This window comes from Camelus ferus, chromosome 8, assembly GCF_009834535.1.
Source record: "Camelus ferus isolate YT-003-E chromosome 8, BCGSAC_Cfer_1.0, whole genome shotgun sequence".
Classification (NCBI taxonomy): Eukaryota; Metazoa; Chordata; class Mammalia; order Artiodactyla; family Camelidae; genus Camelus; species Camelus ferus.
The window spans coordinates 61,708,967-61,721,956 of NC_045703.1; the positions used below are offsets into that span (position 1 = coordinate 61,708,967).

At 38.2% G+C, this 12,990-nt stretch overlaps 1 protein-coding gene across 15 annotated transcripts in view; it reads right to left on the reverse strand.

Annotated features, from left to right (window-relative positions):
• SYNE1 (spectrin repeat containing nuclear envelope protein 1) overlaps positions 1-12,990 on the reverse strand; it is a 427,871-nt gene that overhangs the window by 115,813 nt on the left and 299,068 nt on the right. For 13 of the 15 annotated variants that reach the window (XM_032485189.1, XM_032485193.1, XM_032485194.1 and 10 more), the window contains 5 exons: positions 12,473-12,582; positions 7,715-7,871; positions 5,778-5,909; positions 5,412-5,567; positions 1,384-1,593 (listed from right to left, as the gene is read on the reverse strand). In XM_032485189.1, the coding sequence (XP_032341080.1) occupies positions 1,384-1,593; positions 5,412-5,567; positions 5,778-5,909; positions 7,715-7,871; positions 12,473-12,582 (765 nt within the window). The remainder of the gene's footprint in view (positions 1-1,383; positions 1,594-5,411; positions 5,568-5,777; positions 5,910-7,714; positions 7,872-12,472; positions 12,583-12,990) is intronic. The other 2 variants (XM_032485202.1, XM_032485203.1) reach the window with 1 other exon arrangement.

Genomic DNA, 12,990 nt, shown 5'->3' on the forward strand with positions numbered 1-12,990 from the left:
ATTCTGCCTTCAAAATATATCATCATGAGTTGGTCTACTTTTCTCCATCCCCCTGCCATCATCCTAACAATATAAAATATACAAACATTCTTTGAGTCAAAACCTGCTTCTAGTTCTTGATGGTTACATAACCTTGGAGAAATAATCTGACCTTTCCATTGGTTTCAAATCCTCTGTCTATTGTAATAAATACTACTATTCATAGCAACAACAGTAACAAAGCTTTCTGAGCGGTACACTGTTTTAGACACTGTTCAAAGTGTTTTACACATTTTAGCTCGTTTTATCCTCACAAAGCCCTATAAGGCAGTTACTATGGGCACAGGTTTAATAGTTTGGGACACTAAGGTCAGAGAAGCAGCTAAGGTTATACAACAGTAACTGATAAAGCCATATTACTATTATTATGTCAATAATACATGTAAAAATTTTTTGTGAATAAAAAAATGATAGCTGAATGTTTATGATAATTTTAGTTTATAGTTTTAAGACTGTAAACTACTGGAAGGCAGTGACAATGTGTCCCCCTAGGTGAATATATGGAAAATTCCATGTTTCTTGGCTAATGGTACATTTATTTGACATTTTATAGTACTTCTTCTTCTTTTTTTTTTTTTTTTTGCAAGTCAAAACTTTATACTAATCCCTAGGCCCTAATTACATGTATTACATGAATCTATTTTATAAATCATCTATGGTTGTTAAAAATTAAGTTCAGTTAAAACTCATTTTATAAATCTTCTATGTTAAGAATGAAGTTCAATTAAAACTTAAGTAGTCCCCAAAGATGCTTTTTATGAGGAATGAAAATCAACACTAAAGTTTATCAGCAGCTTTTGCAATTTGCTTAAGTTTATAGTCACAGGAAAAGTCTCATAAGCACACAATTATTTGGTCGGCAGTCTGGGGCTAAAAGGCAGTAAGTCTGCAGAGTGAAGATTGGGAAGTAAAGGAATACACTTTTAACAGAAGTAGAAGTAATTAGGCCAGAGTCACTGTCCACGGCCCCCAGGTATGGGGATTCCAGGGTTCATTATGCATAAGCAGCACTTCCTGCATGTTTTTTTTGGGGGGGGGTCCTTATGTTTTAAACTCTACCATTATCAACTGGAAGTTATCAGCATAATGTGCCATAAACATGACTTCCACCGGTTGCACTTAAAGTTCTCGTCAGCCCTTCGTTTGGTGGGCTGGTTTCCTCAACTTTCAGTTTTCTATTCCTTGAGTTCAATCCCCTTAATTTTCTGTAATGTTCTTGCTCTTTGTACATTTGAGCAAAAAAAAAAAAAAAAAAAAAGTAGGTCTATCCCATACCTCACCAGGGTCCTGTTTATCAGTGAATGTAGCCGGAGAATGGCCAGACACCTCTTGCTGATGTCTTACCTGGAAATTTAGAATCTGCTGAAGTCTTTCCTTCATCTGATGACATCGCTGATTTACTACTGAGTCTAGCAAAGATAACCTGCCCAAAAGACAACCCAAAGTGTCTTCAATAACACCTCGGTTATCGCCGTTCTCTGGAAATGCTTGGGAAAACAAGATCTTGTTCTTATCCATTTCTTCAGACATTTCCTTAATATCTTTGGCAAGAGTCTGGGGTTGATAAAAAAAAAAAAAAGAAAGTGCATTTCAATGTTTAGATCCATGAATTTATATACAAATCAAGTCATTTCCTCATAGAAAGTCCACTATCTCTCTCACTGTTCACTGATAATTGCATCTAAAGCAAGTTGGACCATTTTCATATACTTCCATAAATATTAGGCAAGTTATTGTTGGAAAGATTTTCCTCAGAAACTTTATATCATTCGCTAATAATCGTATATAATATTTGGTGAAAAAAAAGTGAGTTTTCTAAAGTGCCATTTAGAAATTCATAATTACTATTTTTAGCTTGTGTTTCATATGTGGAGGATTTGCGACATAGAACAGGGTTTCCACAGGGTTCTCAACTTTTTCTGCCTCCTACATACACAAGACAAAGAATTAAAAAAAAAAATCAAACATAAATATCTTTGAGAGCTTTCTGTATTTAAACAGCTCTTTTCTGCATTAGTCTCCTTGGAAATACACCTCATTTGTACTTTATTAGAATTGCTTTATGCTTAACATTAATTATCTTCTTTTTTTTTAATAGACTTTATTCTTTTAGAGCAGTTTCAGGTTCACCACAAAATTGAGCAGAAAATACAGAGTTCCCACATAGCCCACACATATATACTCCCCTATCCTCAACATCCCTCACCAGTGTGGCATATTTGGTACAACTGATGAACCGACATGGGCACATTATTATCAACCAAAGTCTATAGTATAACTTTAGGGTTTGCTCTTGATTTTGTACATTCTTATTGGTTTTGACAAATGCATAAAGACATGTAGCCACTACAGTACCACACAGAATAATTTCATTGCCCTAAAAATCCCTTGTGCTCCATCTATCATTCCTCCCTCCCTCCCTCCCTCTTCCCAAACCCCTGGAAACCACAATCTTTTTATTGTTTCTGTAGCTGTGCCTTTTCCAGAATGTCATTTGGTTGGAATAGTACAGTTTGTAGCCTTTTCACTTAGTAATATGTCTTTGAAGTTTCTTCTATGTCTTTCATGGCTTGATAGGTCATTTATTTTTTACTGCACATTTATTTTTTAATTTACATATATGCACTGTTCATTGTTTCTAAGAACATTTAGAGCTTTAGCTTTTTAATTTTTTTTTTGGTGGGGGGAGGTAATTAGGTTTACTTATTTATCTGTTGTTAGAGGAGGTACTGGGGATTGAACCCAGGATCTCATGCATGCTAAACATGCACTCTACCACTTGAGCTACATCCTCTCCTCTTACAGTTTTAGCTTTTTAAACTTACATAGTTATCAAAGGAATAAAGCCAACCACAAAATAAGAATTAACTCAAAAAGATACATAACCCTGCTATTAGCAGCAACATTATTTATAATTGCCAAGATACGGAAGCATCCTAGGTGCACATCAATAGTTGAACAGACAGTGGAGATGCAGTATATATATATAAAATGGAACAGAACTCACCCATAAAAATGAAGGATATTTTGCCATTTGCAGCCCTTCGTTTACTTTTTTTTTCACTTCAAAAACCAGAATTTTATAACTGGCAGAGACATTTCCATTACATCAAAAACAACAAAATACCTAGAAATAAACTTAACCAAGGAGGTTACCTATACTCTGAAAACCAAAGTGACACAAAGAAATGGAAAGATTTCTTGTGCTCCTGGATTGGAAGAATCAACACCATCAAAATGGCCATACCACCCAAAGCAATCCGCAGATCCAGCACAACCCCCATCAAAACACTTGCGACATTCCTTACAGAACTAGAACAAACAATTCCACAATTTATAAGGAACCACAAAAGACCCCGAATGGCCAAAGCAATCTTTTGTAGGTCTCTCTCTCTCTTTTAATTTTTTTTCTCTTTCTTCTTTTTGTTCTCTTTTCTTATGGTCTGATGACTAGAGAAGTTCCTTTAACATTTTGGTAAAGTTGGTTTGGTGGTGCTGAAATCTTTTAGCTTTTGTTTATCTGAAAATTTTGATTTCTCCATCAAGTCTGAAAGAGAGCCTTGCTGGATAGAGTATTCTTGGTTGCAAGTTTCCCCCTTGCATCACTTTAAATATATCACTGCCACTCCCTCCTGGCCTGTAAAGTTTCTGCTGAAAAATCAGCTGATAACCTTATGGGAGTTCCCTTGTATGTTATTCATTGCTTTTCTCTTGCTAGTTTTAATATTTTCTCCTTATCCTTAATTGTTGTCAGTTTGATGACTATGTGCCTTGGTGTGTACGTCCTTGGGTTGATTCTGTGTGGTAGTCTCTGCGCTTCCAGGACTCGGGTGGCTGTTTCCTTTCCCAAGTTGGGGAAGTTTTTGGTTATTATTTCCCCCAAAATTTTCTCAGGTCCTTTCTTTCACTCTTCTTTTTCTGGGACCCCTGTGATGTAAATATCAGAGTGCTTCACATTGTCCCAGAGTTCTCTTAAAATATCCTCATTCCCTTTTATTCTTTTTTCTGTTCCGAAGTAGTGATTTCCACTAATCTGTCTTCTGGCTCACTGATCTGCCTCGTTTAGTTCTTCTGCCTCATTTAGTCTATTCTTGGTTCCTCCTAGTATATGGTTCATTTCAGTGATTTTATTCAACTCTGTTTGGGTCTTCTTTATATTTTCCATCTCTTTGCTAAAAACTTTGCTCTGTGCATCTATACTCCTCTTGAGTTCTCTGAACATCTTGGTCATCATTAGTTTAAGCTCTTTCTCAGATAAATTACCTATCTCATCATTTATTTCTTCTTCTGAGATTTTATCTTGTGCCTTGGCCTGGGAGATATTCCTTTGCTGCCTCATACTGTCTATCTTTCTATGTGTTTGTGGATTCCTTCCACAGGCTTTGGGACTGCTGTTTTCTTATTTCTGGTATCTGCCCCTGGTGGATGAGGCTGGACTAGAGGCTTATGCAGGTTTCCTGGCAGAAGGAGCCAGTGCCTGCCCACTGCTGGGTGAAGCTTGGTCCTGGGCCTCTGGTGGGTAGGGCCCATCAGTGTCTAGAGGCCTTTGTGGCTCAGGAAGTCTGCTGATGGGTGGGGCTGTGTTCCCACCCTGAATGTTGTTTGGCCTGAGGCTTCCCTACAGGCTGTTGGGTGGGGCTGGGTCTTGGTGCTGATGATCTAATCAAGATGTCAGCCTCTAGGAAAGCTCACGTAGATGAACAATCCCGGAATGTCCGCCACCAGCTTTTATGTCCCCTGGGTGAGCCGCAGCCGTCCCCCATGTCCCCTGGAGACCCTCTAAATCCAGCAGGCAGGTCTGGCCCAGGTTCCTATGAAATCACTGCCTCTGTCCTTGGACCTGGTGCAGGTGTATGCTTCTCAAATGAATGGAGTCTCCATTTCCCCCAGTCCTCTGAGGATCCCAGAGCCAAGCCCCCCTGGCCTCAAAACCAGATGTCCTGGGGTCTCCTTCTCTTCCCAATGCCGGGACCGAAGCTGGGGAGCCTGACATGGGGCTTACAGCTCTCACTCCTGTGGGAGGTCCTCTGCGACTTAACTAATCTTCAGCTTGTGGGTTGCCCACCCGGGGGGTATGGGGCCCAATTATATCACGAGCACACCCCTCCTACCGTCCTGCTGTGGTTCCCTCTTTATGTTTTCAGTTGCAGAGGATCTCTTTTGCTAGGTTCCAGTCTTTTTTCCATGGTTGTTTAGCATCCAGTTGTGGTTTCATTGTAGTCACAAGAAGAGGCAAGCTCGTGGTCCTACCACTCCGCCATCTTGACCGGAACTCTAATTATCTTCTTTATACATAATATTAATTATCCAACATCAACATTTCAAGTGCTTTGTAAGGTCATCCACTCATAGACACAAGCTGCCAAACTTACCTCTTGGTTGAAGAGGCAAGTTTCCGTCTCTTCCGGTAAAAGTGCCGTGGCAACAAATAAACGTTCCTCAACGTCGTCCAACCAAGTGGAGGTAGCTGAGACCCCATCATACAACTTCTGTTCCAAGTGAATGTTCTGCCTCTTTGTCCCCCCGCCCTGAGAAAAAAAAAAAGAAGGGAACGGGAAGAAATAATTAAGTACAACGTTTTGAGGAATCAAAGGAAAATACCAGGAGGAGATGCTGGGGTCCAGTGGCTCTGCCTTTCCAGGCTTATCACAAGTGCTGGGTCCCAACAGTTCATGCCCAGGGGCAGGGCAACCTCGCGGGGCCCAGGATCCACCAGCAACCCAAGCGTGCAGCCCTACCTGGGATGAAACCTCCTCGAAGGCCTGGTTCAGTCCATCCAGCAAAGACGTCACCGCGGATTTATCTTGGGCCTGCCCGTCCCCCTTGTACAGTGGTACGCCAGACAGGAGCCGATTTGGCCTGCTGTAAAGCTGGAGGCAGACAGGGGAGCTTATTTACAAGCATCTGTGCTATGTTCAGGAGTTCTCATTGAGAAATGCACCCTGAAGCAGAGGCTGGGAAAACTGTCCTTATGGACACTTCTGCTAGAGAGAAATGACCTCTGCCACACATGTCCACTAAACATAGTGACTAGATTCTGCAACGGCAGTGTTTCCCCTTAGGGACAAAAAGAAAAAGAAAAAAGAGAAAAGAAAATAGTAGGGAAAAAATTCAAAGCCTACCTCTCAACTTGTCTTGGTTTCGCACTACCCATGATGAAATAATCCATCCTAAATACCATATCTAGACCGATCCTTTTGCTTTCATGATTCCCTCATCTCCCTTACACTCTTTTAGGCACAGCAGTGTCACCCTAGTAAGGCCCACGATATGCCCCGGCATCCAAACTTTCGAATGTTTCCAATCAAACTCAAGTTTCCCATAGTTTTTTAGACCATCTTATTCTTGCCTCACCTGCCAGGCTGATTGCTCATTATCCTCTAAACACTCCAGGCTCATTCCCTGCCGGAGCTGAGATGCCACCACCCAGCATCTCTTTAATGCCACACCTAGCATAGAAGCTTTCCACTTTTTTCTTTTTTTTTTTTTTACTTTTGCTTCATCTTTGATTCCTGTTTATGGACCCCCCCTGGCTGCTTAATTTTTCAGAACTGTCTATAATACTTCCTTGGCTGGGATCCACGTTCCCAGGAGCAGGAGTCATAACTGCTGAGGGTAGATGAGGAGGTGCGTTATTACCTTTAGATCGTCCCCTTTCAGGTAATCCCTGGTGTAGCTGCCCTACAGCGCCTGCTTGGTCAGCTCCTGCCTTTCCCTCCTCAGATGCTCTGTAATTATCGACACCCTTTCGCTTCCGGGGTCAGCCTCGCTCAGCCCCTAAGCTAGTCCTGGCCAGATCAGTGAGAAGAGCAATGTCCTCAGATCTACAGTAAAGGTCCTAGAATTTACTCCGACAACATCACCAAAGTGGAATGTCTCAGAGCATTGCTGGCCCAGAACCTGGGACTAGGCTCCTAGCTTCAAAATCCCGCTGGACTACAGCTGTGGTGCAGCTTCCCATAGGCTTCTGCTTCCCCTATTAATTCTTTAAGGGGTGAGTTCCTGTGACTCCCCATTGTTCACTGGCTTCTGCTTAGGGTGAACTAATAGTCATTATCTACCTAGAACCTTCTGTTGCTGCATTTAATTCTACTGGATTTGGCTCACTTAGTGGAACCAACTCCAGCATCACAAGTCCCCACCCATCTTGGGAACCAGCCTACAGATGGATCAGTGACCATTCTAGTTGATCACCGGCTTCCCCTTCCTTTAGCTCCACTGAGGTCCCAATATGTTTCTTATTAAGGTCTTCTGAAATGATTAAATACTGGAAGTAGCAATGGAAAATAAGACAACTTAGTAATTTACTGACAAATCTGTAGAATTTCTTTTGGTCTAGATGTGTATATCCTTAATTTGCACCCTTGATTTTCAAAGTTGTGGGGAAAAGAGGGGGCTGTTTAAAACTTAATGATTTATGTGAATGAGTCATCAAATATTAATCATCTCTGAGGAGAAGAGTACCTAGAAGTCAAATAAATTTCTACATAAAAAGATATAATTATACAGGGATATGTGAAACAGGTCTGTTAAGAAAAAGGCAGGATGAGTCAGCGTTTTCTGTCTTATTTTGGAATTGATGCGGAAATACAGATTATTGCACAGTTACATTCATTCCTGTAGAGTAAGCTGTACATCTTTTATATTAAACATGTAAAAGCAAAATGTTCGATACCACTTGCTCTTGTTCCTGTTCCAGAACATTCTGAAGTAGTTTCTGCTTGGTACTAAATTCTTGATGTAGGCTTTCCCATTTCATTCTCATCTGGTCTTCAGCAGGTGATTTCTCCCCTTCCATCCCCAACTCCTGGGATAACACATCAGGTTTTTCGCTATTAGAAGAATAAATAATCTAAGTTTACAATGCGTGTAAAAAGATGGTAAGTTCTAGGTGACTTACTGTGTGTGCTAGATCTGGCCTCTAAAATTGGAACCAGATTATTTAAGCCATTAGCTTATACTTTAAAGATATTAAATTAAAATAGAAAATTTGGGACTAACCATAAAACAAGTATATTCTTACTCATATTATAATTGAACTAGGAGCATAATAATTTTAAAATACACTGAAAACAGCTCAGTATTAAAGATTAAAAAATAAACATAACCTTTAGAATCAGAAAGTGTATGATCAGACTAGTACCCTTTGACAAATAGCCCACACATTAATTCAAAAACCCTAAAAATGTTGCCTAGGCTACTGAGAGTTTTCACCCTGAGTCCAAAGGAAATACTTGAGAGTAGGTTTCAGGACATGGAACAGGAGTACAGGACATGGAAGGAAGGCACTGAGGCATCATCCTTAAAGACAGGTAGGAGGTGGCACCTGTGGCCTTTGGGGTGAGACAGACCTGGGTTCCCCGTTCAGCACATTAGATTTGTGACTTTGAATAACATGCTTCACTTCACAGAGCCTCCATTTTCTCTTATTTAAAATGGAGGTAGTGTTTATCTTGCAGAAGTATGAGAATTGACTTCAGAGACAATACACATAACACTATGAACTTTTCTGGCAAAAAAAAAAAAAAAAAAACAAGCACTCAATAAATGGGGCCCAATAATAATGATAATGGTAACAGTAAGAATCTGGGGGACCCAAGTGCTATTAGATCTTAGTTTGTCAGGAGTTTTGAAGTCCTACTAGAACCATGCCGTCTGAAAGCCACACTAGATAGTAACTGCTATTCGGATGGAAACTTTTGCTCCAGGGAAGGAAAACAAAGTTCACTGGCAAAGCCAGTTCCTCTCAGAATAACTACTGAATACAATGGTTTCCTTAGGTAAATCTGTTGTAGTAAGCCTTAAAAAATTATCTGTCGGGCTATGACGCGGGAACTCTACTTCTAGGATATAACCTGGAGATTATTTCTCACCTGTGCACCTGACGGCACGTGAGAAGGTTAAGTTCAACGAGGCTAGTGATAGCGAAAAAAAGAAATGGAAGCCATGCAAAGTCCCATCAATAAGAAAATGGGTGAATGAGTTATTATTTTCATACGGCAAAATACTATTAAGCAGTTAAAATGAAAGAATTAGGTCTATATGGATCAACGCAGACTGATCTAAAAAAGGAATGTCAAGTGAAAAAACTACCAAAATAAAAGTGGTATCTAATTTTGTTAGTTATACGAGTCTCTGGGTTTCCCTATGTGTTTTTCAAAAACAATCTTTTTAAATAAAAAACAAGTTTTAACGTTCTTATGAAATTTAATTTCTTCATTGTGCTGTCTTTTGTGGTGATGGACTGTAGTGCATCACTTTTAATTCATTTATGTTTGTACAACAATTTAGTATAAAGCCAGGAGATATTTAATATCGCTATATTCTTGTATTTAATCGACACATAAAAATACCACCAGCAAATCAGTCTTAAATTAGAACACAGCCTTTCGTTTCTCTTAGAAAATGTTCTTCTTTCCCTTTGGTATTTGTATCAATTAATTTCAAGTTGAAATTTCTTAGTAATCTCGGAAGGACCCCTCCATCAATTCTCCCATGTCACTTAACTCCTCATATATTAAATTTGAACCCATGAAGCAAGTCATGCCCCTCCCACAGGAGTTTTCTTACATAAACCAATTCACATTTGATAGTCTTTGAACATCTGCTAATAAGTTGAAGGCTGAATATATAAAGTTTTTTTCCCTAGCAATGTTTTTCTGTTCTTTAAAAAAAAAAAAAATATATATATATATATATATATATATTCTTTCTTTGGGCTTCTGCATATTGTTTAATTTATGGCTGTTTGTTTGCTTGGTATATTTACCCAGAAGCTTGAAAAGCATGGCTGACCTGTAATCAACCAGATTTACAGGAGACTTTTCTAAAGAATTTTTCTGAAGAATAAAATTAAAGCATTTATAAGCAATCTTTAAAGTGAGTCTGGGACAGAAAGCCAGTACTGCACCGCAAATTTCTCTTTAAAACATTTTTATGTTTGAAAGAGCAATTTATAGTTGTTTGTCTTTCATCTGGGTCCTTTCCAAAGCTAAAGGCCAAGGAAAGGAGAAAAAAAAAATCATGGCAAGAAAGTTGCAGAAGATTCCTACCACTGCTTGTTGTGACTCCCCGTATGATGAGGAAGCAATGTGTAGATGGGTTCTTTGTAAAAAACAGGGTTTGGCAAAAATATTCAGAAAACTATGAGGGACGAATAAACATCTTAGAAGAACTGGAAACAGAACACAAAAGGCAAAGTGAAGGCAAGTCTCAACTCAGAGTCAGCATGGGGGAGCCAGGGTTTTTCATTCTGGATTCAGACAGACAAATAAATGTTTACGGATTTATCAGCATTTTTAAGCATAAAAGACTTTTAAAACCCCATTATATTTTAGCATAATTTTTGCAGTATTAGGATTATTTTAATGGAATTCCTGACTATAGATGTTAGTATTCATTCTTATTCTTTTAAATGGATGTTCACTGGTTATATCAATATTTTTACTGTTTTCTGTTTTTTTTTAAATTTTCTTGAATATCTTTCTATTTTCTGTATGTATGTACATACATTGTCACCATTAATGTCATATGTCAGCAACATTATGTCAGCACTGATTAAACTGAAAAAAAAAAGAAAAAGAAAAAGAAAATTCTCCAAACCTGCCCTTGCCAAAAATTACTTTTTATCATCTACATTCTAATCTGGTTCTTACCCACACGTACAGTACATATTCAATTTTATATCACATTTTTACTTAGTATCTCATATACACTTTCTGATATTGTTATATAATTTTTTGTTAAGATTATATAAGCATAAAATTTTTCTTAGACTTTTTTATACTAATAGGCACTTTGGCATTTTTTATTATTTGATATCATAAATAATATTTCAAACATCATTTTTATAAGATGTATTTCCTCCTTTAGGTTATTTCCTTCAAATAAATGTTCAGAAATGAGAATCCTGGAGTCCATGGAGTTAAAGTTATTTGAAATATGATGGTTGCCATAGAATGCTACTAAATTACAACCTTTAGCAATACATGAACACAGAGGTTTCACTGAATTTTTTTTAATGTTTTAGATTTTAAAGCATGTTCTGCTGTGTATCTTTTCAGTTGACATTCACAATGTTTACAATCCTTCTGTGATGACAAAAGCCACTTATTATCCTAATTCTACAGATAAGGAAAGGAAGACTCAGAGCTGACTTACTTTTCCATGGTGACAACTGCTGAACTGGAATAAAACCCAGACCTGCCCCAAAATACAAAGATACTTTCCTTCCTCGACAGTTTCTTTTTCTTCCTACTTTTTAAACCAGAATCTGCAACTTGAAAATTCTCTACTTCTCCTAATTTTTCTTTCAACATTCTACTTTTCTGGGTATAAGACTTTCAGTCTCCACTCCAAATCAGGACTCAAAGCTCAATGACTCTCTACATGTAAACATTATAGAAATAGACTATCAAGAAAAGTTAGGATACTTGGTAAGCATGTATAGCTTATTTTTCAGAATGATATTAGGGGAAGATAAGCTCTTGTAGGGAAAACGTTTTGCAGTTAGATGTAATCATTTCATTAGAAACACTATGAATCTAATTTTATAATGCATTCCTTATCTGATTTTAAAAAATGAACTTATAAGCATCTTCTCTGAACAGACATGCTGAGCATCCTGGAAAGAGGGCAAACAACTTGGCCATCGTGATTACTAGCTGTACTCATGCTGCACAACAAAATGTTCAAAATGCAGTAAACTTAAAATCATAAAGTGAAAACAAAATGTTACATTTTTACAGAAGATACTCAAAGTAAAATTTTAAATGAGATGTTTACATCTCTTCAAATGTCAGGAAAACAGTGACGAGAAGAGAAAGACAAACTGTCACTCAGAGAAATGTAAATCAAAACTATCATGAGATATCACCTCACACCTATCAACAAGCCTATTATCAAAAAGACCACACAATACAAGTGCTGGTGAGGACGTAGAGAAAAGGGAACCCTCCTACACTGTTGGTGGGAATATAAATTGGTGTAGCCACTGTCGAAAACAGTATGGAGGTTCCTCAGAAAAACTAAGAATAAAACTACCATATTATCCAGCAATTCCACTCATGGGTATATATCTGAAGAAAATGAAAGATTCTAATTCATAAAGATACATGCACCCCAATTTTCATAGCACCATTATTTCCAATAGCCAAGCTATGGAAGCAACCTCAGTGTCTATCAACAGATGAATGGATAAAGAAGATGCGGTACGTACACACACATACAGGAATACTACTCAGCCATGAAAAGGAACGAAATTTTGCCATCTGCAACGACATGGATGGACTTGGATGATATTATGTTTAGTGAAATAAGTCAGACAGAGAAAGACAAATACTGTATTATATGACTCATATGTTGAATCTAAAAAATAAAACAAACTAGTAAATGTCAAAAAAAACCCAATAAAGAACGAAAGAGAGAAACATACCCAGCACCACCAGAGGTTTCTGCAGCTGAGTGTTGGGTTAGGATTTCTTCTCCACGACTGGCTACTGACCGGAGGAGGCTCTTCTGCTCTGCTAATTCCTGTTCCAACTCCTGCTCAAGGAAGAGGGCAAGTAAGAAAACATTTGTTATTTGATGATTATCGTTCAAATCATGGTTCTATATCTAGAAAATTCTCGGAGAACTTTGGTAGTAAGTTTTTGAGTTTTCACATTACATAAAAGGTGTGGTCTAGGTAACTGCTTGGACATGACTCCAAATCCTCTGAGTTTTCTTTGGCTTTGATAAAAGATATCTCTGAATAATCTTGGAAAAATCAATGGGAAAAGAAAATTTTGCTGGGCAATGGTGCCCCCAAGTGGTACAAAGTGCACTTTCACTTTGCAAAATCAAGATTGCCTTGTTCTAGCTGAGGCAGGTCCTTGAGAGAAACAGCTCTCTTCAATCCCCTACTTACTTGATACACTGGGTCAGCAATGGGTTCAGTTTTACTTTCATTAT